The following is a 22,854-nucleotide window of genomic DNA, read 5'->3' as shown; positions in this document are numbered from 1 at the left end:
TGTTCTCTATTAAAGGAACATACAACAACCTGGACAAGGAAATGTGATTTTCTCTTGAATAATTTACTGCATACAGAACTTGTCATAGAATTTAAAACACCAACAATTGCATTAAGGTTTACTTATCCCCGATATGTGTGTTTAATTTTTTTTTAGTGCTTTTTTTATTTTTTATTTTTTACAGATGAGGCCATGTTTCTGATTAAACTAAGACATTGCCATGATTGAGAATGCATTACACAGTATCTGGAACACTAGACCTACAACTGACATTTAGTTCATTTTTATAGCACAGTCTATTGCATAATGGTGATAAGTTTATAAATATTATAAATGTACACTTATAGTTATTAAGCAACATAATTTAATGTCCGTCTTGTTCTGAGATTAGGAATAGAAAAATGGTGTCATCCATCCTACTGTCAGACAAACTGTTCATCCTAATCTAGAAAACAAGCAGCAAATATAACTTGTATTCCCTCTTGGACCCATAACACTGGCATGGTCTTAATTAACCAATATTCAAGGATTGTACTTTCATAGACACATTTTAAAGAGTCACTGAATATCTAGCATCACATCTACAGTGCTAGTTTGAACAAATTTAGGTCTCTGAATTGAAAAAAAGTATTTACCTAAAAGCTGTTTAGGTAGATTATTTTATATGTGCTTTCCAAAACACATTTTATTTCCACAGTGATGGCATGGTTGCTGCACTTGAGGAATTTTTTCCTTGTTTTTTCTCTGAACAGTGAAAAAAAAAAGTCTTACAAAGTCAAGTTTTGGTTGATGTTGGATTCCATTTATAAAACAAAAGACAAACAAAAGCCACGTCCCAAAAATTCAGATCTGAAATCATAATAACGGAAGACTAGTGTTAACAGCTTTAAATAATGTCTCTTCCAAATCTTCTAGTTGTGTAATATATATATATATATATATATATATATATATATATATATATATATATATATATATATAGTACATTCTTTTAAAGTTGAGGGGGAAGGGGTGTTTAAAATATTATACAAGAGTAAACTGTACAGGTGATCTATCAGGTCATTGTTTCAAAGAATCATTGAGAAAACAAAAATACTCAAATATTTTTTTTAAATTTTCTTTAACAGTGTCCTGTTCCCGTACATTAAAAAAAAAAAAAAAAGGGGGATCATAAATTTGAGGCAAAACGAAGCTTGTCTTGTTCAGCCTCTGTACTACTTAAGACTGTGGACTCCCTTCTTGACCCCAACGAATCCCTGTGCTGGGAGGAGGGAGGCCCACGCACTGGAGGCAAAGCCCCCGAGGACATCTGACGGAAGAGGTTAACTCTCTGTGGTACGGTGGCTCTGATGCTGCCCTGAAGGCCTGTCCCCTGGACAGCAGACACCGGAGCAGGGCTGGATGCCAAGGATTCCCCTGGTGACGGGTGTGGCCTGGAGATAAGCGAGGTCTCATGGGGCAGTGATGGCTGGGATGCAGAGAGAGGCCTCACATCTCGACTCAGGCTGCCGGAGTGCAGAGCCTGGGTGCTCTTGTGCATGTCACTTCTCTGAGGTGAAGGTGCTTTCTGCAATTGCTGCTGCTGTTGTTGTTGTTGCTGTTGATGTTGAATGAGTGACAGTTGAGATGCTGTCGGCGAGCTGTACTGGAATGTTCGACCTGCCAGCGGGCTCTGCACCGGGGGGCTGCACACGGCTGTGGTGTAGGAGCAGGGAGATAGGATTGCTGCCTGCTGCTGTTGCAGGGGTGTCTGTGGGCTGGGGGAGGCCGAATTCAGGTTGCCATGGGACATGCTTGGCATGGCATAGACAGGCTGTGATGGCGCTGCCATGACCCTCGTGGACTGTGCGAGGGTGGAGGATGCACTGTAGGTCAGGGCTGAGGACTGCTGGAACTGAGAGTTGCCCAGGGTAGTAGTGTACGGCAGCTGACCTGGGGAGTTAATGATTGAATTTCCAGAGATCGGGGTGGGGTTCATCCCCGTCACTGACTGCTTGCGGTCTACCATCATTACCATCTCCCGATCCTGCCTGATAATCTGCTTCAGGAGCTCGTTCTCCTGAGTGTTGAAGACACCTGCGTTCAGGTCCTTCTGGAACTTCTGCAGCAAAATGGAATTCTTCTTCCCTGTAGGAGAAGAAAAAAGAAAACAGATGTATGTTTAGTCAAGTGCTATCAAAGGAAAATCTTTCAAGCTCAGAAAGTAAACTGAACAAAAGGTATATACAGCTAATATATTTTGGGACAACAGTAGGTGTTTATAGGTTTTAAATAAATTATTATTTTTATTGTAAAACAATTACAAAAACTGACAAAAATAAACAAACAACCAAAAATAGCCTCCTATCTCACTGTTGTGCTTTGCTATGTACTGACATAGTATACAGGGTGCTGTTTATAATGTCACATATTTACAATCAGATGTTCCCAAATCAGTTGACTGCATATTTAGCAATTCTGGACACCACCTATCATTTGAAATGACAGATAATTAACATTGTATCATACTAAAACTGTAAGGCATAAAATGTTGGTTAAAGGCATAACCAGATTAAGAAAGTCATCATCAAGTGTCTATAGATACACAGGATTTGTGTGGTCTTCTCTTGGTTTAGCTAGACATGTCTCTTCTAAAATGTATTATATGGCTCTTAACATAAGTGCTTTCTCTATTGAGTCAAACCCCTATCTGTATATAATACTTAAGAAAAATCTACAGACAAATTAAATTAATATTAATTTTCGCTGAAATTGAGTAACAGTATCACTTTTGCAAACTGATATTTCACTGACAATATGACTTGACTGGACAGAGTGGAAATAATTGTAAGTTAGATGATTTTGCAGAATGTCATCCCAGCTGCTTTTATCTTGCCTGTTATGAGTTTCGGGCCATGCTGACACTTATGCAATACTCATGTGGTATTAATTCAGAAAGCCCCAGTATAACCATTGGATGTACATCTGAAGCATCACCAAACAAAAGCAACTTTAATCAATGTTATAACAGAAGCAGCATAAGTTATTGCATGGGTGGGGGGACATAGAGTACCATGGATGAAGGCATTCACGTGACTTTTTTTGTTTTTATGCAGAATTTATACGTTTTGAACGATTAATTAAATAATTAATTAGTAACTCATTCAAATAAGGGAAGGTGCTCAAACAACGTGTAATTTCAAACTGAATTCTTAGAGAGAGAAAATTCAGTGGAGGTTTTATGTCAGTAGGCAATGTTTCGCTAACATGCATCAGAGAACATTACATTAATTTAAGATATATAGAAATACTGTCCATTGACCAATTTAAAGTATGTATGAGTCAATGTGAATAATATAAAGTACATGTTGGATTTATTTAACAACCACTTACTAATTATTAAGCAGTATTAACACATGTAAGCCTAAAGATATATATAAGGCAGGACTGGTCTGATCTAATTACATTTAATTGTGTGAAAACTTAGGATAAGTCTAGAGTTTTAACACACAATTGGATTTGCAATGGCTTTACATAACTGCACTCAATTCCCTCAGCATGGAAAGGCGTTAGCAAAAATTGGCTAAATTATCTTTTAGTTTAGCACCTTCCCAATAGGTAATTACAGGTCTCTGGTAAGCAACGTCACCTGTCAGGGATAATCTGCTGAAATTCTGTCCACAAATGTCTCTTCTGACCTTTGATACCTGGTTGTATCTGCCTGCCCAATCAGCATTAGACCACAAAATGGATACTAAAATACTGGAAAGTAGAATTATATAAACATACATGATTGTGTCCTCTGCAGTAGGAAATGGTTAATGTGGAATAAAGCTTTCAATAAAGCTTGTAACGGCCTACCGAGCAGACATCCATTCTCTACTTAGAAATTGCGAGTTAATGTATCCCTACTACCAGATTTATTTGGTTTAAACTCCATCTACCAGTGGCAAGTTACAACATTAAGAAAAGTCTTGCGAAAGGTGTTCAATGATGCAATGACTGATAAACACTCCCCCCTCGGCCCTCTCAGCATGGCAATGTGTAGGCGCCTTGCTCTAATCACTGAGCAGGCAAGGGAGATGACTATTTTAAAAAGCCTGCAGCCGTCCTAGATTATGTAATCCATCAGGAGATGGCGCAGAGCATGGAACATTTCAAAGATGATATTGGAAAAACTCCCTAGTGGTCATTCAGATACTACATGAATAACTATGACTGTCACGGTCTAGAGGGCGTTCCTCTACTTACAGCTGACTAAACTGAAACAGTATTTCAATCAAAAGTCCAGTGAATGCAATTCTTAATGAGTCATTGAGGCTCACCTTTTTTTCCTGCTGCCTGCAATCGTTGATTGTCAGACATTTGCTATACAATGGACATTTATTGGACATTTATAGATTTTTGTTTAAGTCTGTTTAATGATATTCTCTGTCAGGACTGTACATTTTATGCAATAACTTAAAATAAAAATAATAGGTCAGCTTGTGTCTAGTTTTGCTGGATGGATTTCACAGCATGCTTTTTCTTTTCTTAGTTTTCTTCCACATTGTCACATGACTTTATTATAAAATGTGTGGTATCATTTTTGTCTTATCATAGCAAGTATTTATTATTATTATTATTATTATTATTATTATTATTATTATTATTATTATTATTATTATTATTATTATCTAGTTCGATTAATTAAATCAAGTTACATTTATTAATCTGTTGGTGACGTGGACGTGGTATAGAGGCACAAGGCAGTGAGGCTTATGACAATCAAAGCTACCGATCGTAGTTTTTAAATCATCATATTTCAGCATCTAAAATGTAAGAACTGGACAACTCTGCTTCCAAAATTACTCTGTATTGCTACATCCTTAATAAAAATATATAAACTTTTACTCTAATTATTCATCTGTACGTCTCCATTTTTTTTTTTTTCAAATGGCTTCCTAATGTGATCTAAAACAGCTGCTGGGAAATCAGTGGGGCATTTTGCTTTGCAAAATTAATGCCTTGCAGTTCACATTTTACAGCATGTTTTATGTTCCCTTTCTCTTCTACACCGTTACATAATTTATTTATGAATGTTTTTTTTTCTTCTTTATTGCAAGAACACAATGGAAGTATTTCCTTCCCTTCACATGCTTTAATGGTAGGTTAAGACATTACATCCACAAACCAAGTTACTCATATTATTATTATTATTATTATTATTATTATTATTATTATTAGATATTTCTTAGCAGACACCCTTACCCAGGGCGACTTACAGTTGTATACAAAAAATACATATTAAGAATTACAGTACAATTAAGAGCAAGATACAAAATACATTTACTTCAGTCCTAATAAGAGCAGCTTCTTCAATTAACTCATGAGTCAAAGCTTTGTTAACAATTCCCAAAGATGAAAACCATGCTATAAGAAATACAGTACAGCACATATTTGCAAGGTACTGTACATCATCATGATGAAACAATCTTAGAGCAGCCAATCTATCGTATTCCTCATATACAACGTTTAACATTGGTTCAACACTAGAGGTTATCCAGCTGAAGCTTTGAAGTCTTCCAGCCTGTCTGTGCACAGGAAATAAGATATTTGTATACTTTAAGAGACAAGGTGAACTGCAGTTGATGTGCTCAGTTTGTGCTTTAACTGTGCATAGAATATATAAAATGGACAACCTTCAACCTGTTTCAGGAAAAAACAAGTTAAAGAGGATGCAATATCTATTTTTAAGAGAAAATATAATTGTTTAATATCTGTAGCTCTCTTTCTAAGAACATTTTACAATCTCAAGGTTAATGTTAAACCAAGGTTCCATCTGCTCTGTGGCCCTTAAAGGTACCATGGATTTGAGGCAAAATGGGATGGTTAATCCAAGTGTCCAATACAGGACATTGTTAAATTAACCCATGTCCTGGCTAATTTCAATTCAAGACCCTTGTTTTTGTCTACCACTCTCTTCACCACAAGGCTCCCTCCTACCTCCAAACCCTTGTGTATCCCTACACCCCCCTCTCATCCTCTGCTCCTCTACTGGCCTTCCCTCCACTCTCCATCCTCCCCTGCCTGCTCCTTCTCTTCCCTTGCCCCTCTGTGGTGGAACCACAGGAGTGTTCCGTCTCTCACTGCCTTCCGCTGCCTTCTCAAGACCCATCTGTTTAGACCGCACTTGTAGATCTCTTCATCTACCCCACCTGCTATGCACTGGATTTGCCTGACCTAAGCACCATGTTACTGGATGCTCAGCTAATGCACAATCCTTGCACTATTGCACTATTATTATATCATTGTAGATACAAATTGCTTTAATCCTAACTTGTTACTTTTTATCTCATAACATAGTCTAGTAGCATTTGCACTTACTGTAAACTATACTGTATTTAAAAATTGTTTTTGCACTGTAACCTTGTATTGCCCTGTAATATCTGTAAGTCGCCTTGGATAAAGGCATCTGCCAAATAAACTAATAATAATCATTTTGATTAAAATTCTTCCATTCCCCAACCCTAATAAATGGAAGGGGATGGGACAACCTTGGAAATGAGATGTTGCAAATCATTAGATCTATACTGCATAAATCTCTTTAATAAATACATTTCGGGGACTGTTTAAGAGTTATGGTCTCCATTTTTCAAAACACATGGTTTGATAGATTCTTCTTACAGAGCCCCAGTGGCCTGGAACCCTTTGCCCTTTGAATTCCACCAGTTTAGTTGAATTAATAATGCAAATTAAAGAATATGTTCTTTGCAATGTAATAAGATGTTTACCTGCTGCCTATTGTCCTCCCAGGACACTCTTGAACACGAGATGTGCTCATCTCAAGAGGCATTCCTGGTTAAATAATTTTTAAATAGAAATAAATGCATTTTGCAACATGTTATTTGATCATTGCATTGTATTTTCTTTACACATGTCCCAGATAAGCCAAACGCAGTCAATATACAGTACATCTGGCATTGACCATGAAATGGATTTTTTTATCCTCAATGAGCCAATTTTTAAATTTTGTATTCATTTTTCCAAAATCTTTTGCTAATAGATCAAGTCCACTTGTTTTAAGTGTCATTTGCATATAATAAACATTTGTAATTATATTTCGTTTATACTGTAGATAAAGAAAATAAATATCCAGATAATACATTTTCAATTATATAGTCATTTACTAAAAAGGGCAAATGTAATGAATTGAAATGTATGACAAAGGGCATATGCTTTGAGCTACATTTACCAGCATTACTGCAAATTAGGAACAGCTACGATTACTGGTATTTATTGTCATAGATATCTTGAAAATGATGTGCTCAGTGTTAGTTGTGCAAGGATGAACTAGTTCCCTGCCACTCAATGGCCCCACAGTGAAGACTGAATCCACAGACTGTAATACATATAATGCATATATATATATATATATATATATATATATATATATATATATATATATATATATATATATATATATATATTAGGACTGTCAAGTGGTTAAAAAAAGAACTGTAATTGATACAATTACTCATTTAAGTTTGTTTTATTACTGATGCTATTATTATTATTATTATTATTATTATTATTATTATTATTATTATTATTATTATTATTCAAAAAACAGCCCTGCATAAATACCCTGTTTTCCTATTTCTGGATTCTGGATCCTATTTGTTGGTCCCTCTTCATAGTTTTATATTTATTTACAATCCAGCATGTGTTGTTAAATTGTTTGAACCAACTGCTAAATCACAATGGAGTCAGTTTATTACTCACCTTAAACTGTACCTTAGCAGTTTCCTTTACAGTTTCCTTTACTGAAACTGATATTTTTCATTGCCGTTTAACCCTTTGACGCCTAAGCAGAATGAATGAATATATGGGCATGAATATGACCACTGAGGGGTAGATGTACTAAAGTGTTGCGCCTGTCACAATAATCGCAAACCAGTTGCAACGAGTCGGAAGTCTTGGGTGAAATGTACTAAACAAGCACAATGCCATTTGCGACTTTTTAGGGAATGCTTTGCAGCAGCAGTTTTTCTTTGTGGTTCAAGCCTAGATGAATATGTAATTATGGGCATTCCTGCATAAATTCGCAAAAAGAGGGCAGAGATAAATTAGGGTGCAAATTAGGGTTCTTAAATATTATAATGAGATGTATGAAAGAGGCCGGCAATTGCGTCAATTTGTTAAGAAATTTGAAACAGTCGCAATTGTTGCTGACATTTCCCAGTCCACTTTTTCTCGTGCGTTCCCAGTTGTGCTCAATGCTTTTTTGAGGCGAACACCCAAATACCTAATTTTCATGAAAGGCAGGGTGAACTTACAAGCTTTGAAAACAAATTTCTGTGACACTTCTGGTTTCTCCAACGTGTTGGGAGCAATAGACTGCACACATGTGCCACTAACCCCTCCAGCTCATTCTGAGCATCTGTATAGATCTGATCTATTTTGTGTCAATTGTTTAGGCTACTAAGTAGGCCAAGTTAAATAATAAAAACAAAATAATAATAATAATAATAATAATAATAATAATAATAATAATAATAATAATAATAATAATGCAGAAATCATTTCGTTTCAATTTAAAATAATATTTTATTCGCATTGTACACCAATGTGTACAATGCAGCAGCATGGTTTATTTTTTGTTACCGGTAGGTTAAAGATAAACAAAAGTGCGCTAGGTATTCATTTGATTTTACTACTTTACTGCATCCTGTATAGGCCTACTGTACAGATTTACATTTTTACATAATGTATTCTGTAGCCAACCCAAAACACATTAGTGTTATTTCAGCGCAACGATATAGACATTTAGCATTGAGCACTATAAATGTATGTGTGTGCGATTTTATTGTATTGTTTTTAAACCCGACACCTCCTTATGTCAGACAAACATGTCCGGTTTAGCGAGGGGCTACTGTATGATTTTGAAAATTTTTTGGGGGGTGAAGGTGTATATATATATATATATATATATATATATATATATATATATATATATATATATATAGTATTAAAATAGGTAAAATGATGTCAAAACAGAATGCATTGTACAGGTGACGTTTACATTTAACAAAAACAATGTTATTTTGATTCTTGCACCCTTGTATGTATAGACGTTATCCTTTGGGCACTCTCTGCTGCAGCAAACCACAACTCAACTCCCGCTATTTATTTGAACAATGTTGCCGACACCTCCTTATGTCAGACAAACATGTCCGGTTTAGCGAGGGGCTACTGTATGATTTTGAAAATTTTTTGGGGGGTGAAGGTGTATATATATATATATATATATATTGTAAAAGACTCGCACCCACTCGGGTTCGTTGCCCCTTTAAGAACTTGACCCAGAGACGAGAAATGGATTTTTTTCCAGCACTCACGCGCTATTTTTTTAATAAACACCAAAAGTAAACAAAACAAAGTACACAAAACAAACACCTAGCTCTTTCTGAGCACTAACTACACACGCAGGAACCTAACTATCACAGGACGGCTAAGCCGTTTCCCTGTACCACAAAACTTAAGCACACAAGTTTGCACTGTACCTTTCTCGGGACTGCCAGGAAGCAGAGCACTCCTTTCTGCCTCCTTCTCTTTAGCAGCCCTGAGCAGACTGCCTGCTCTCTTTTTAAACTCCGCACCTGGGCCTAATTTCCAATAACGCCCAGGTGCGGATGATAATTAATAATAAAACAATTAAATCAACACAAATCAAGACAGTGCATTTCTCTAGCAGGGAGGTTTTAACCCCCTCCCTGCTGTTTCTCATAACCCGCTATGTTACATATCCCCCCCCTTGTCTTTACAAGACACAGGCCACGAGACGGCCACCTCCTCCCCTATAACATAACCACCCACCCTCAAGTCCACAAATGTCCTTTCTTGCCCTCTTCCACGGGCAGGCTTGAGGGTGGATCGGTTCACGTCCCGGCTCAGCCAGGTAGGGACCGCGCACCGGCGACAAGGGGACCCAACGGCTCAACAGGGGCGACCGGAGCGTAGACCGTGGCACTGGAGGATGCAGCAGTGGGCAGAGATCTTCCCCTGGGAACCGGCGCAGTGATGTCCGATCACCCAGGGGAAGCGAAGCAGCGAACAGGGGGAGCGACAGCGACGTCTGGCAGCAGCCCAGCGACGTCTGGGTGCTCGGGAAGAGCGGAGCAGGGAACCAGGGGAAAAGCTGTGGCCAGTGCTGCACACTCCTGGGCTCAAGGTCCAGCGCAGGAAGGTCCAGGAAGACCGGCCGGGTGTCCTGGAGCAAGGGGTGAGGGACTGGACGCAGCGGTGCCGGACTGGACCGTAGGGGCGGTGGTCGGGGCTGTGGTGGAGGTATACTTTTCACCTCCCCCCTGAGCTCCGGAAGCGGCAGCTCCTCCCCTCTAGGCTCCGGAAGCGGCGGCTCCTCCCCTCTGGGCTCCGGAAGCGGCGGCTCCTCCCCTCTGGGCTCTGGAAGCGGCGGCTCCTCCCCTCTGGACTCCGGAAGCGGCGGCTCCTCCCCTCTGGCCTCCGGAAGCGGCGGCTCCTCCCCTCTGGGCTCCGGAAGCGGCGGCTCCTCCCCCCTGGGCTCCGGAAGCGGCGGCTCCTCCCCTCTGGGCTCTGGAAGCGGCGGCTCCTCCCCTCTGGGCTCCGGAAGCGGCGGCTCCTCCCCTCTGGGCTCCGGAAGCGGCGGCTCCTCCCCTCTGGGCTCTGGCAGCGGCGGCTCCTCCTCTCTGGGCTCCGGAGGCGGCGGCTCCCACGCCTGGATCAACTGCTCTAACTCGGTTGGCTCCCGCTCTTGAGTCTTTGGCGGTGCCAACCCCATGTCTATCGCCCATCTCTCAAATTTTGCGGTCTGCTGTATTTGAGCAGCAGTATTGCGGCTGATCCTCGCAATTAATTCCTCAATGCTTTCCATTTCTAGGGTCGTAGGGGCGCCCACACACTCTGACACCAAATGTAAAAGGATTGCACTCACTTGAGTTCGTTGCCCCTTTAAGAATACGACCCAGAGACAGAAATTGATTTTTTCCCAGCGCTCACGCGCTATATTTTTAATAAACACAGACGTAAAACAAAATACACAAAATAAACACCTAGCTCTTTCTGAGCACTAACTACACACGCAGGAACCTAACTATCACAGGACGGCTAAGCCATTTCCCTGTACCACAAAACTTAAGCACACAAGTTTGCACTGTACCTTTCTCGGGACTGCCAGGAAGCAGAGCACTCCTTTCTGCCTCCTTCTCTTTAGCAGCCCTGAGCAGACTGCCTGCTCTCTTTTTAAACTCCGCACCTGGGCCTAATTTCCAATAACGCCCAGGTGCGGATGATAATTAATAATAAAACAATTAAATCAACACAAATCAAGACAGTGCATTTCTCTAGCAGGGAGGTTTTAACCCCCTCCCTGCTGTTTCTCATAACCCGCTATGTTACAATATATATATATATATATATATATATATATATATATATATGTATGTATATATATATATATATATATATATATATATATATATATATATATATATATAGTATTAAAATAGGTAAAATGATGTCAAAACAGAATGCATTGTACAGGTGACGTTTAATGTTATTAATGTAATGTTATTTTGATTCTTGCACCCTTGTATGTATAGACGTTATCCTTTGGGCACTCTCTGCTTCAGCAAACCACAACTCAACTCCCGCTATTTATTTGAACAATGTTGCACGACTCTCGTAATGTATAAAGCTAGAGATCTCGCTAAGAAGAGGCAACAAATATTTAAATTAGTATATTGCGGCTCTCTTCATTAACATATTTTCTCTTAGTACATATGATGAAATGTTTACTTTGCTAAATGTCGCAACGAAAATGCAAACTGCGGTATGTTAGTACTGCGACTGGCCCATCTTAGTACACCTACCCCTTTCTATTTTAGCGCTTGTAGTTTGGCAGGTCAATACATCCACACAAAGGCCTTATGTAGATGTTTCCAATTATATAATGTATTTTGTTTTGGAATGTATTAAATTTTTTTATACAAGCCGCGCACACCAAAAAATTCATAAAAAAATGTATAATACATAATATTTTTAAAAATTGCAAACTTTGACCCCTTTCTTCGTTAGATATAGAAAAATATTAGGATGTTACAGTCACGAAATTTTATGAGGATTTCAAATGAAAAATCTGATTTTAAATATCTTCTACCGTTGAGGTGCTACAAGATTTTGTCCGAGCCTTAGTCTGTAGACAAAATGCCAGAAAACTGACCTATTTTCAGCACTGTCAGCTATTTTAGTCCAGACTAAACAAAATATCACAAAGTACATTGCCAAATCGTATTGAAAACACTTTTTAACCTTAAAATATATGAATAAATACAAGTAAAAATACAGTTGTTTTTATTTTTCAATAATTTTGCATTATGATGAGAAAAAATATTTATATTCAAACATTATAGAATTCAATATAACCACGAACAGCACAAAAAAAATCTATAGGAAAACAAACTATAAATGGTGACAAAGCAGTAAACTAATTGGGCTACTGCAATAAATGTAAATAAATAAATGCATTTCATTTTTGGCACAAAGATAATGTACTGTATATTTCCTGACTTTCAATCATGTTTCATTATGAAGAGAAAATCATATTTATAAACAAAAGGTATAGAATTCAATATAACCACGAATAGCAAATCAACAATAACAACACCAAAAAAAGTCTATTGAAAAAAAACCGTGGTGATCATGAAGCAGTAATCGTAAAGATAATGGGGGTGTAGCAATAAATGTGACCACCACTGTAAGCAAGCAAACAAACAAACAAACAAATAAATAAATAAATAAATAAATAAATAAATAAATAAATAAATAAAGTGATGTAGTGGGGTGTATGTACTATCAAGTACAAGCCTCCTCTCGATTTTTTCCTCTTCCACTTCAAAATACGCGCTAGCAGACATGTTTCCTGTGTATGCGTCTTTGAAGTGTATCATCAAAACTGGCATGTAGGGATATCATTTTTGTTCTAGTGACTAGCCTTATTCAATGACAAGCCTAGAAAGACTGATTTGATTGACCCAAGGCTTATTATTGCCGTGAGAGAGACATCCCGGAAGAGAAATAGCGTCATCAGTGTTTAGGCACTGAAATTAGAGCGGTCTGGCGTGTAGGGGTTAAAACAAATAAAAATGATATCTTATCAACTGAGTGACGGTTATATCCTCCATAAATGTAAATAATATAGTTTAAAATAAATGCAGTTATTGAAATAAAATTAAAAGTAGATAGCTAAGCACTGTTCATTGTGAAAAGAACATCAAACACTTTTTTGTCATCATATCCAATAAGTGCAAATTAAAAAGGAAAATGGAAGGCCTTACAAAGCTACAATGTTATCTAGTCTGCAGTTGGTCGCTACCCACTTTGCAACAGCATTGGTTATATTATCGTACTTAGCTTGATTTATGGGCTTGCAGTGATCCTGAATTTCTAAAAGAGTACTCTGTCGAAACTGACGGGTTTCATTTGTTGTTGTGTTGTTGTTGTCTGTAGCAGAACAACGGCTACAAAAGTGTATTTTGAGACGTGAAAGCATGTTTAGCACGCAGGTGGTACAACAGACTACATACACTTCTGTGATACTGGCACTCACTTTGACAGTAGATACAAGTAACCCTTTTTTTTCAAACGATGACTCGACTTATTCAATTGATGCATGCACTCGAGTGGTGCCGGAGGAAATTAATTACAGTATGCAATTAATTGACAGCCCTAATATATATATATATATATATATATATATATATATATATATATATATATATATATATATATTACTGTTGAACTATCTTAAAGTTCCCAAAGTTTTTGTTAAATGGGCTGGTAGAAAAATGTAATACTGTAGTTTTACTGTTGTTCAGTTCAGATGTCAAGTGAATCAGCCAAAGAAAAATTGCTAGACCAATCAGTGTTTTCATACCTCTGTCGGTCATATGGGCATGTGCAATACCTGTTTCAGTAGTCCCCGACTAATATTTTTTGTCCCGCCTCCTTATACCACGTTTGCATGACTTGGCTCCCAATTCGGGCGGGAACCTGAATTATCTGGCCCAGTTTCAATCCTTCAGACTTTAAAATTCAGGCTGGGAGGAAATTACATCACTTAAATGTCAATCAAAAATGTTGTAGGGGGTAGGAAGATACAGTATAATGGGACATTTTAGTTGGTATTAAAGTCGGTGGATTTTATACTTTGGGGGATTTTGACGGTTTTTGAATTGCTGTTTTTCATTTAGCACGGTCACAAAGAAAAATGCAATGCATTTGGCTGTTAATTAAACCCTTGTAAAAAAAAAGAACACAAAAAATGCTTAACGTTAAAAAGAACAGTCCTACTACAGTAACAGGTGCAGCTTACTGTGCCATCTGACACATTATTTCCCTTGTCCGGCACTTCTTTCCCTGTTCTGCATACCAGTCTGCTAGAGGTATATGTACTGCATGAAACAAATGCGAAAGAGTATCTAGATGGATTTATCTTTTAAATCATTGACAATTTGACTACAGTACCATCTGCAGCGAATGCATGGCTTGACCTTTAACTCGCAAGTATTTTCTTGCCCAACTCACTTGATAACTCGAGTAACTCGGAAAACCATGGAAGCGCCTCTTTTTTTCACCAACTCGAGTTTTCCATCAACTCGAGTTCTGGGAGAATTCAGACCAATTCGGGCGCACTCGAGTCAACTGGAGTGGCTGTCCATGGAAACAAGGCATTATATTTTGCATCCCCAGTTAAGAGTGGCCTCTGTCAAATAATTTAAACTAACGAGTTGTATTATCACAATTTTCTTTTTTTATATTGTACAGGATTTTTCTTTTTTTTAATTGCCCAAATAATTATACATGATTTATATTCTGCCTTCCTGCTCTTTTAAGAAAGCCAGGTTCACAGATGTCAGGAAATAAATTATTAAAAATAAAATGATTTTCACAAGGCTCCAGGTATTCTGTTTTGTAAACCAAGAAAAAAAAAAAAAACCCTCCACACTGGCTGTCGTTGGTCAATGTATGGTAAGATTGACAGAGGAACCAACCAATGGTATTGTAAGCACATATCGCTTGATACTGCTCTGCCAGTTTCATTATATCCAGACATACTCTGTTGTGGCCGAACCGCTGCTTCTCTGAGTGTTAGCAGAGCTCCATCACGAAACAAGGACATTGTGAATGTATTCATAGTTTTATGAAAAGATAATCTTGTCTGTACCACTTTTCCCGCTATAAATATGTGAAATATTTGTCTATATAATGAGGAAGAAGTGATACAGCCGTGGTCTTGCTAATAGCCGTTGTTCCTACGGCCTTAACAGTGACAACAGACATCACAAAAAATAGCAATTTCTTCTGGGAACATGTTTAAACATTCCGTAGTTAAGATCCATGCATATTTACAGATATGTTATTTTTACATGTTTGTGTGAATATATGAAAGATGTCTATAAAACTTTTATGCTATTTTTGATATAACATTCGTATTAAGTCATGTACTGTATTAGAAAACGGACTCTCTTTTTTACTATTTAAGTTCAATTATATATTGTTTAACTGGGTGATTAGTTGATTTGTTGTGGGATTTCAAAGTTTTCTGTTACTCATTAACTTTTTACAAGAGTTGTGTAGTAACTATCTTCTGTTGCTGCTTCATCTCTTAAAAACATAAAAAGCAACAATAGCAACATTTTACATTTAAGCAATAAGGCACGAGAGGGCATGGGTTGTGCTGGATATTGTCACTTATTGGTGCATTGTTAGGCACGAGACGCAGCCGAGTGCCTGCACTCAACCAAGAAGTGACAATATCCAGCACAACCCATGCCCTCAAGTGCATTATTGCTTTTATAAAACTGACTTATAAATGTTTTATAAAAAAGAAAGGAGAAATCTATATAGTTATCCAAGATTTATTAACATTTTGAGGTATAACCTTCCACAATAGAAAATAGTCCCTATGAACTAAAAATATTTTCCATTTTTTTTTTATTTTTTAAAAAAGACTTTAAATAACTATAAAAACCTTGCTAGATGTGTTTCAATACATTTTTCTGACTTTAAATAACTATCAAAAAAACCTTGCTTAGTTGTGTATCTGTGATGTGCCTGCCTTCCTGCATATTTCATGTAACATTGTTGCTAAGTAATACACTCACCATTGGCTCTAGTGTATACCAAACAGCGCAAGAGTTTAAGATGCTTTGTTGAGATGAAGATTATTAATTATTAAGTAATTCATTTAAAGTCAGATTGTATTTTCTTTTCAGAAAGCCAGTAATTTGAGCATTTAACAGCCCAATTAGTTTGTTTTGTGGTATTCATTTCATTTCGAGTTTTTTTTTGTCTCCATAAAGAGTGAGTGTGCAGTAGTAAAGGAAAAGAGAGTGAAGAAAGGTGGGTCGGATGGTTAAGACACCACGTGTAGTAATGTAAATACTGTCGAAAAATATAAAAATATACAAAATTAAAAATGAATGAAGAGTCAGTTTCACAAAACAACGGCTGATACCAACAAAAAGGAGGAAAATAAACCTGAATATCTTATGGTTACGATATACTACAAATAAAATACCAAAACAGCGTCTTGTTTAAAATAGCAAACTGATTCATAGTGCAAATTATTATCAACTGGAAGATATGACAAGACACATGTCTTCAGTATCTTCCGTGACAGCAGGTATTTTTCTTTGATTTTGGTGGTGCAGTGATACGTGGTTAGCAAAGGTGCACTGATTTGCCTTTGTTCCTAAGTAGTTCCTAATCGTGACACTGTGCTGGATATTTTAATGGCTTGGAACACTGATGGACCAATCAGCATGCAGCATTCTAACAATCTGTTTTATAATATCGGTTAGTCCGTACTGCAGTAAAACTAGTATGCGTCATTTTAAAAGGGTAATATTTTGTTTGCAACAAATCAAATGTGATCATTAAATGCTTACGCTCAAGTAATTTAATGTGTCTCCTAATAAGCACAACACTATAAATGCTATATTATTTTTACTAATATTTATTTGGAGGTTACAAAGGCAGGCACAGCTGAGTTGCAGAGGCAGAGGCAAGTCCACTCCTGAGACGGGCCAGTCAAACTTGAAAGCACATTACTTATTCCCTCCCCTATAACTCCAAAACCACACCTGATATGTTAATAATTCAAAGTGGTATGTCTTCCTGACACATGGCACTAAACAATCATGTGCTTTTTGAGCGATATCTCCGTGGTTACGACTGTGAAGTACCACGTCAAAAAGTTCAAATTAGTTTTTTTTTCATATTTATATTCTACCTATGGGGTCTGCAGAAAGCTTAAAGGGTATTATGTTTATTTTAAACTGTTTTTTACATTTAATATGATCTGGACTCTGTGGCTGGGTCGAAATAGGGAGACCACAACCGAAAATGGCGATCCCACAGACATGGCGCTGCGGCTAAGTCAAAAAATTGACTGTGGCGCTTGTCTTAAAAACAAACTATTATATAATAAAAACTACATAGAAAAAATTGATTTTTGTGCTGAATGTAATTTAGGTGAAAAATACAATCAAAAGAACAATACTTTGTGAGATTGATATTATATTTTAAGAAGGTATTATCCTATTAATGTAACAGGTTTTGTTGTCTTTTCCGATTTGTTTTGCGACTTTAGAGCTCTGTTAAACATAAAACCACACACACATACTTAAACAGTGTAACTAGGCAGACATGGGAATAGGCAGACGTGTAGCACACAAAAAGTTACATAAAAAAAAATTATATATATGCAGTGTGGAGTAGTGTGGAGTAGTGGTTAGGGCTCTGGACTCCTGACCGGAGGGTCGTGGGTTCAATCCCCGGTGGAGGACACTGCTGTTGTACCCTTGAGCAAGGTACTTTACCTAGATTGCTCCAGTAAAAACCCAACTGTATAAATGGGTAATTGTATGTAAAAAGAATGTGATATCTTGTAATAATTGTAAGTCACCCTGGATAAGGGCGTCTGCTAAGAAATGTAATAATAATATATATATATATATATATATATATATATATATATATATATATATATATATTGTGATTGGTGATTAATAGGGTAAGCTTACATCAATTTAAAAACTGTTGAATTGATGATACGCACACACTGTCCTTCGCATAGGGGATGAACCCGATCACACTCTGTTCGTTCACCCTATTACTAGTGATTGTATAAGCTTACTAGTCACTAATTAATAAATACAAAACAAATTGGTTACTTTATCTAGTTATTTATCCTATTTTATTTTAATGCCATATGTCATGATGTTTTATAACTAACTGGTATCTTGTTTATGCCATGAATGTTTACATTTTCTCATGGTTATAAGCCCTTTTTTTAACCACTGGACCACACAGCCTCCTTTTATTATGACATCTACAAGCATATATGCTAAGACTTGCATACTAACGCATACAGTTATACAGGCTGTGTGGTCCAGTGGTTAAAGAAAAGGACTTGTAACCAGGAGGTCCCTGGTTCAAATCCCACCTCAGCCACTGACTCATTGTGTGACCCTGAGCGAGTCACTTAACCTCCTTGTGTTCCGTCTTTCGGGTGAGATGTAGTTATAAGTGACTCTGCAGCTGATGATGCATAGTTCACACACCCTAGTCTCTGTATGTCGCCTTGGATAAAGGCGTCTGCTAAATAAACAACTAATACAGTATGATTTCCATTACATGAGAGTAGGTGTTAAAACTTCATGCTGATATTGGACTCGGCTGTCGTCAAGATAAGCACCAACTAAGACATAGCTTCTTTTACTGTAAACTAATATGATCCATCTTTGTTTCCTTCCATCTGATGATGTAGATATCCTTCTGCCTGGTGTTGATTGCTGAAGTGTAATGCTGGCTCCAGGGATCAGCCTATTTTGCCTCCCTGGAACATCAGCACACACAACAGCTGCAATGCTGGCTCCAGGGATCAACCACAGTGCGGCCTCCCTAGCGTATGACTAGCTGAGTAGGGTACTTCTCTGGGGTCTTCAAGTGGGCACCTTCTATCCTTGGTGTTTCGTTGACTAGCTCACAACACCTTAAGAGGGCTCGACAGTGATTCTGGTCCCAGCATCACCCCCCTCCGTCCCCCACTCAGCTAAGCCCAGCTTATTTATGTTCCTTTACATCAATTTTTTTTTATTTCTAATGTGCTTGAGGCCCACAGCCAGAATCTTTTTGTCTCAATCAGAGCCAGTTGCTGCTCCTCTCTGCTGCTTCGGAATAAGTTCTTCACTATGCGTCGCAACTCTTGACCACTGAATCCGATGTCTCTGAGAAACTGGGTTGTGGAGTGTGCCACAAATCCTCGACAACCCACCTCCACTGGGTAAACCTGGACTCTCCATCCTCACTGTTCCACTTCAGCGGCTAGTTGAGCGTACCGAAGTTTCTTCCTTTTGTACGCCTCATCCACGGCAGCCTCCCATGGCACTGTTAACTCTACCAGGTGAACAAGGCGTGCTGATCCAGACCACAAGACAATTGCATGTCGAAGGTTAGTGGTGGCAATCTCAGGTGGGAAAATAAGGCATTGTCCAACATCTGCCAGCATTTTCCAGTCTCTAGCAGCTTTCAGTCATCCTCGACGAGTTTTGGTTTTAATACCTTTTCTTGGAGGTTGCTCCCCTGGATGGCAAAATGTTGTTCTTCGTGTGTCATCTATTGCTACCTGTTGGTCATGCTGCGCTTGTCTTCCAATGCTAAGGCCAAACATCACATGCATCTGGTCATGACGCCAAGTAAACCGTCCTTGCCTAAGACCCAACTTATATCCTGTCAAAATGTGTCTTAATGTAGCTGGCAATGAACACAAAGGACACTACAGATCCTCTCCTACCCATAGATTAAGGTTCTGTGTTGATGGGAGAACATATGTTGTTGACCTGATGAGGAAACTGATCCTGCTCTGTTCCATTGTCCATAGATCTCACCAGCCGATCTTGCGTTGTTCCATACTCTCCCATCTCGTCTATTGTCCTTGCTTGGCCTGGGAAACTGCCTTTACACACCTCATCCTCTCCTCCTGCTTTTGCACCTTGTTGACTACCAGCTTCCTCTGTTGAGCTGGGGCTGCTTTGTGGAGGAGCTGAACTGAGACCAAGGCCTCCTCTTCCATGCTGTACTTGCCCCATGATATCACTGATACGAAGGGCAGCCTTTGCATCTTCCACAGCTTCCTTTGCCGCCCACTTTCTTCCAGTTTTCAACACAGGTGCTCTCTCCCTCACACATTTGTCATGTGACTCTACCACTTTCATTTCCAATTGAACCTTGGCACACTTAAAAATCCTCAGTTAGAGCTGAGACTGGCAGCTGCAGTATCCCTTTACCATACAGTCCCACTCTGCTGAGGCAGTGTGGAACTCTTAACCATTTCCTGACGTATGAACTGATTAATGCTTCCAGCTTCTCTACTGTTGTCAAGAAAACCTCATACACAGTGAGTGGCCACTAAAGTCTTGGCAGTAGACCAAACTGAAAGCACCAGAGTTTAAGTTAAGCGCTGCTGTCTATGCTCTTCAACTCTTGCACTGCTTGTTGTCTCACTTCTCCCACACAAACTGTGTAGTTCATTTGGGATTTAAAATGTTGCAGGCAAATTAATCTTTTTTTCCTAAATAATGTTGTGAGGTGTTTCATGTTGGTGTTCTCCATTTAACTACAATATACAAATTTGCATCTTTACAGTTTTAAAAGAACTATAAGAGTTTAACAAGGATGCAACTACCAATGCTCTGCAAATTATTTACAGAGGAATGTACTACAAAAACTTTTTTAGGAGGGTTCAATAAAAAAAATTAAAATAAATTTTAGTCTGAATGCCCTGCTCATACATGTGCCCCTTTTGAAAAGTAATTTGATAATTTGCAACTGGTTTTTCAAGTCCAAAATGCCATGTATACAATTGGGTGCTTTTAGAGAACAAATGATAAGGTCCTCTCTGGGAAAATAAGTCAAGCAAACCCTGTTATCTTTATTTATTTATGCAGGATAGCTAAGTTGGGAACCAACATCTCCTTTCAAATAGGAGTGCTGCTTGAACCCAGGTGTACATCTCAATAGAACTGAGGCACATGCAGATGACATGAGTTGCCTTTAGTCCCATGTGGTTAAGTCAGGGTGATATAAAACCAGCATCTCTCAGCTCATACTTCTGACTGCAGCATGCATTTTTAAAATGAAGAAAAATAAACGTAGCGTGCAGCACAATGCCAGTAAAATGCAAGCACACAATAACCAAAATCTTACCAATCCGGTCAAGCCTGTCAATCGCAACTGTTTCAAAAGCTCTCCTCATCATTGGGTATTCCTCCAGGACTTCATTGAAATGGTCCACTGAGAGGGAGTATAAGCGACAGTAGGTATCGGCTTTCACACTGGCAGTGCGTCGTCCCTTTGTCAGCAGGCAAATCTCTGGATAAACATACAGAAACACACAAAACATGGAAATGTTGGTAAAGTATGTCAGAATTTACAATAAAAAAAGAACATGGAATTGAATAGCAAACATGAGAAGAATAGGAAGGTATTGTAAAGAGCAGGTTTGTATTGATGGACATTAGTTGTGTCACATTTCTCAGAACTGGTTGCCAGTGGCTTGGGAGAGGGAATTATACATAGATAAAAATGAATATGCTCAATTATATGCATGGACATGCTCCCCAGTTTAGACTGTGTCTGTCATTTAAGGATGATTTGTGATAGCTTCTAGGAAAAGCTGAAAGAACCCATGTCTAAAAGTTAGTACAACACTGATTAAACAGATTCTGTAACATTGCACCCAAAAGGTTATCAATCTCTTCCTAACCAATTTGTGAAAAGAGCTTAATAAAATTCACCTTTAAATGTAATTAAATGCACTGCACATTAAAACAGTAGTAACTTTCTATGTTTTTTAGAGTACAGCATGTGTGTGTTGATGTTTCGTTTTGTTGTTTACTATCAGGGTAATCCCTTCTTTAGCTTATCCCTGCATTAATCTACTTTAAGGGATCAAGTTGGTATTGAAGGTGGTTTAAAGTACAAACAACCCTGCAAAACCCTGTTTTTGGCCCAGCAGTAAGCCAAGTAACTATAACAGGCCTCAGGTTAGTTTTCCTATTCCTTGGCTGAGCAGCATGTCCATTGTCTTGCTAGCATAGGCGCTGACTCTGTTGGTGCTCCGGGGCTCTAGCACCCATGGGGAAAAATAAGCCGGTGCTCAGCACCCACAATAGTTTTTGTTTTATGTTATAAAGGTGATTAATCTGCAGTAATCTGTGATGTTAAAAAGTTGCCCTGAAATGAAACTTTCAAAAATTGCTAAAATTAAAAGCTCCCACATAGTGCAAATACATTTCTCAGTCCATAAATGTAGACATTTCTCATTTCTCTTTATCGAGTGGCAGTAATAATGCTGCGTAAATGGGCATATTTTCTGTCTGTAGCTTTTCAGTTAGAGCAGAATTGTGCTAATCCAATCTTGCTCCAGCCTTTTGCTTTCTCCTTAATGGTAAGCAAATTATTTATTTTTGAGTTTATTATTGTGAGATTCTTTGAAACTTTGTCTTTAATAGTACATTTTTCTTTTCAGGGAAAAATAAAATTCTTTCTGTTTCCCATTTTGGTGTTACCAGTTTTGTTTTGCTATATTAATAAATCAAATGCATAAGTTTGCTAGCATTTTCTTTTTTTAAATAAAGTAAACATTCTCAGTTTTTAATATAAATGTTTAAATAAGAAAAAAGACATTGTTATCACACTATTTTTATTTTATTTCATAGGAAAACGTATAATAAAGCAGCGAAATCTGGGTGTGATGTTTGATCCAGGGTTAACTTTTGAACCGCATGT

The 22,854-nt window shown here is 38.0% G+C and overlaps 1 protein-coding gene across 1 annotated transcript in view; it reads right to left on the bottom strand.

Annotated features, from left to right (window-relative positions):
• Positions 1 to 965: 965 nt before the first annotated feature.
• Positions 966 to 22,854, bottom strand: part of LOC117420698 (potassium/sodium hyperpolarization-activated cyclic nucleotide-gated channel 1-like) — a 78,189-nt gene continuing 56,300 nt past the window's right edge. Inside the window, exons 7-8 of the mRNA XM_059024774.1 lie at positions 21,271 to 21,435; positions 966 to 2,127 (exon numbers count right to left, since the gene is read on the bottom strand). Of these exons, the coding sequence (XP_058880757.1) occupies positions 1,169 to 2,127; positions 21,271 to 21,435 (1,124 nt within the window). The 3' untranslated portion in view covers positions 966 to 1,168. The remainder of the gene's footprint in view (positions 2,128 to 21,270; positions 21,436 to 22,854) is intronic.

This window comes from Acipenser ruthenus, chromosome 1 (genome assembly GCF_902713425.1).
Source record: "Acipenser ruthenus chromosome 1, fAciRut3.2 maternal haplotype, whole genome shotgun sequence".
NCBI lineage: Eukaryota > Metazoa > Chordata > Actinopteri > Acipenseriformes > Acipenseridae > Acipenser > Acipenser ruthenus.
This window is presented reverse-complemented; position numbering and strand designations above follow the sequence as displayed.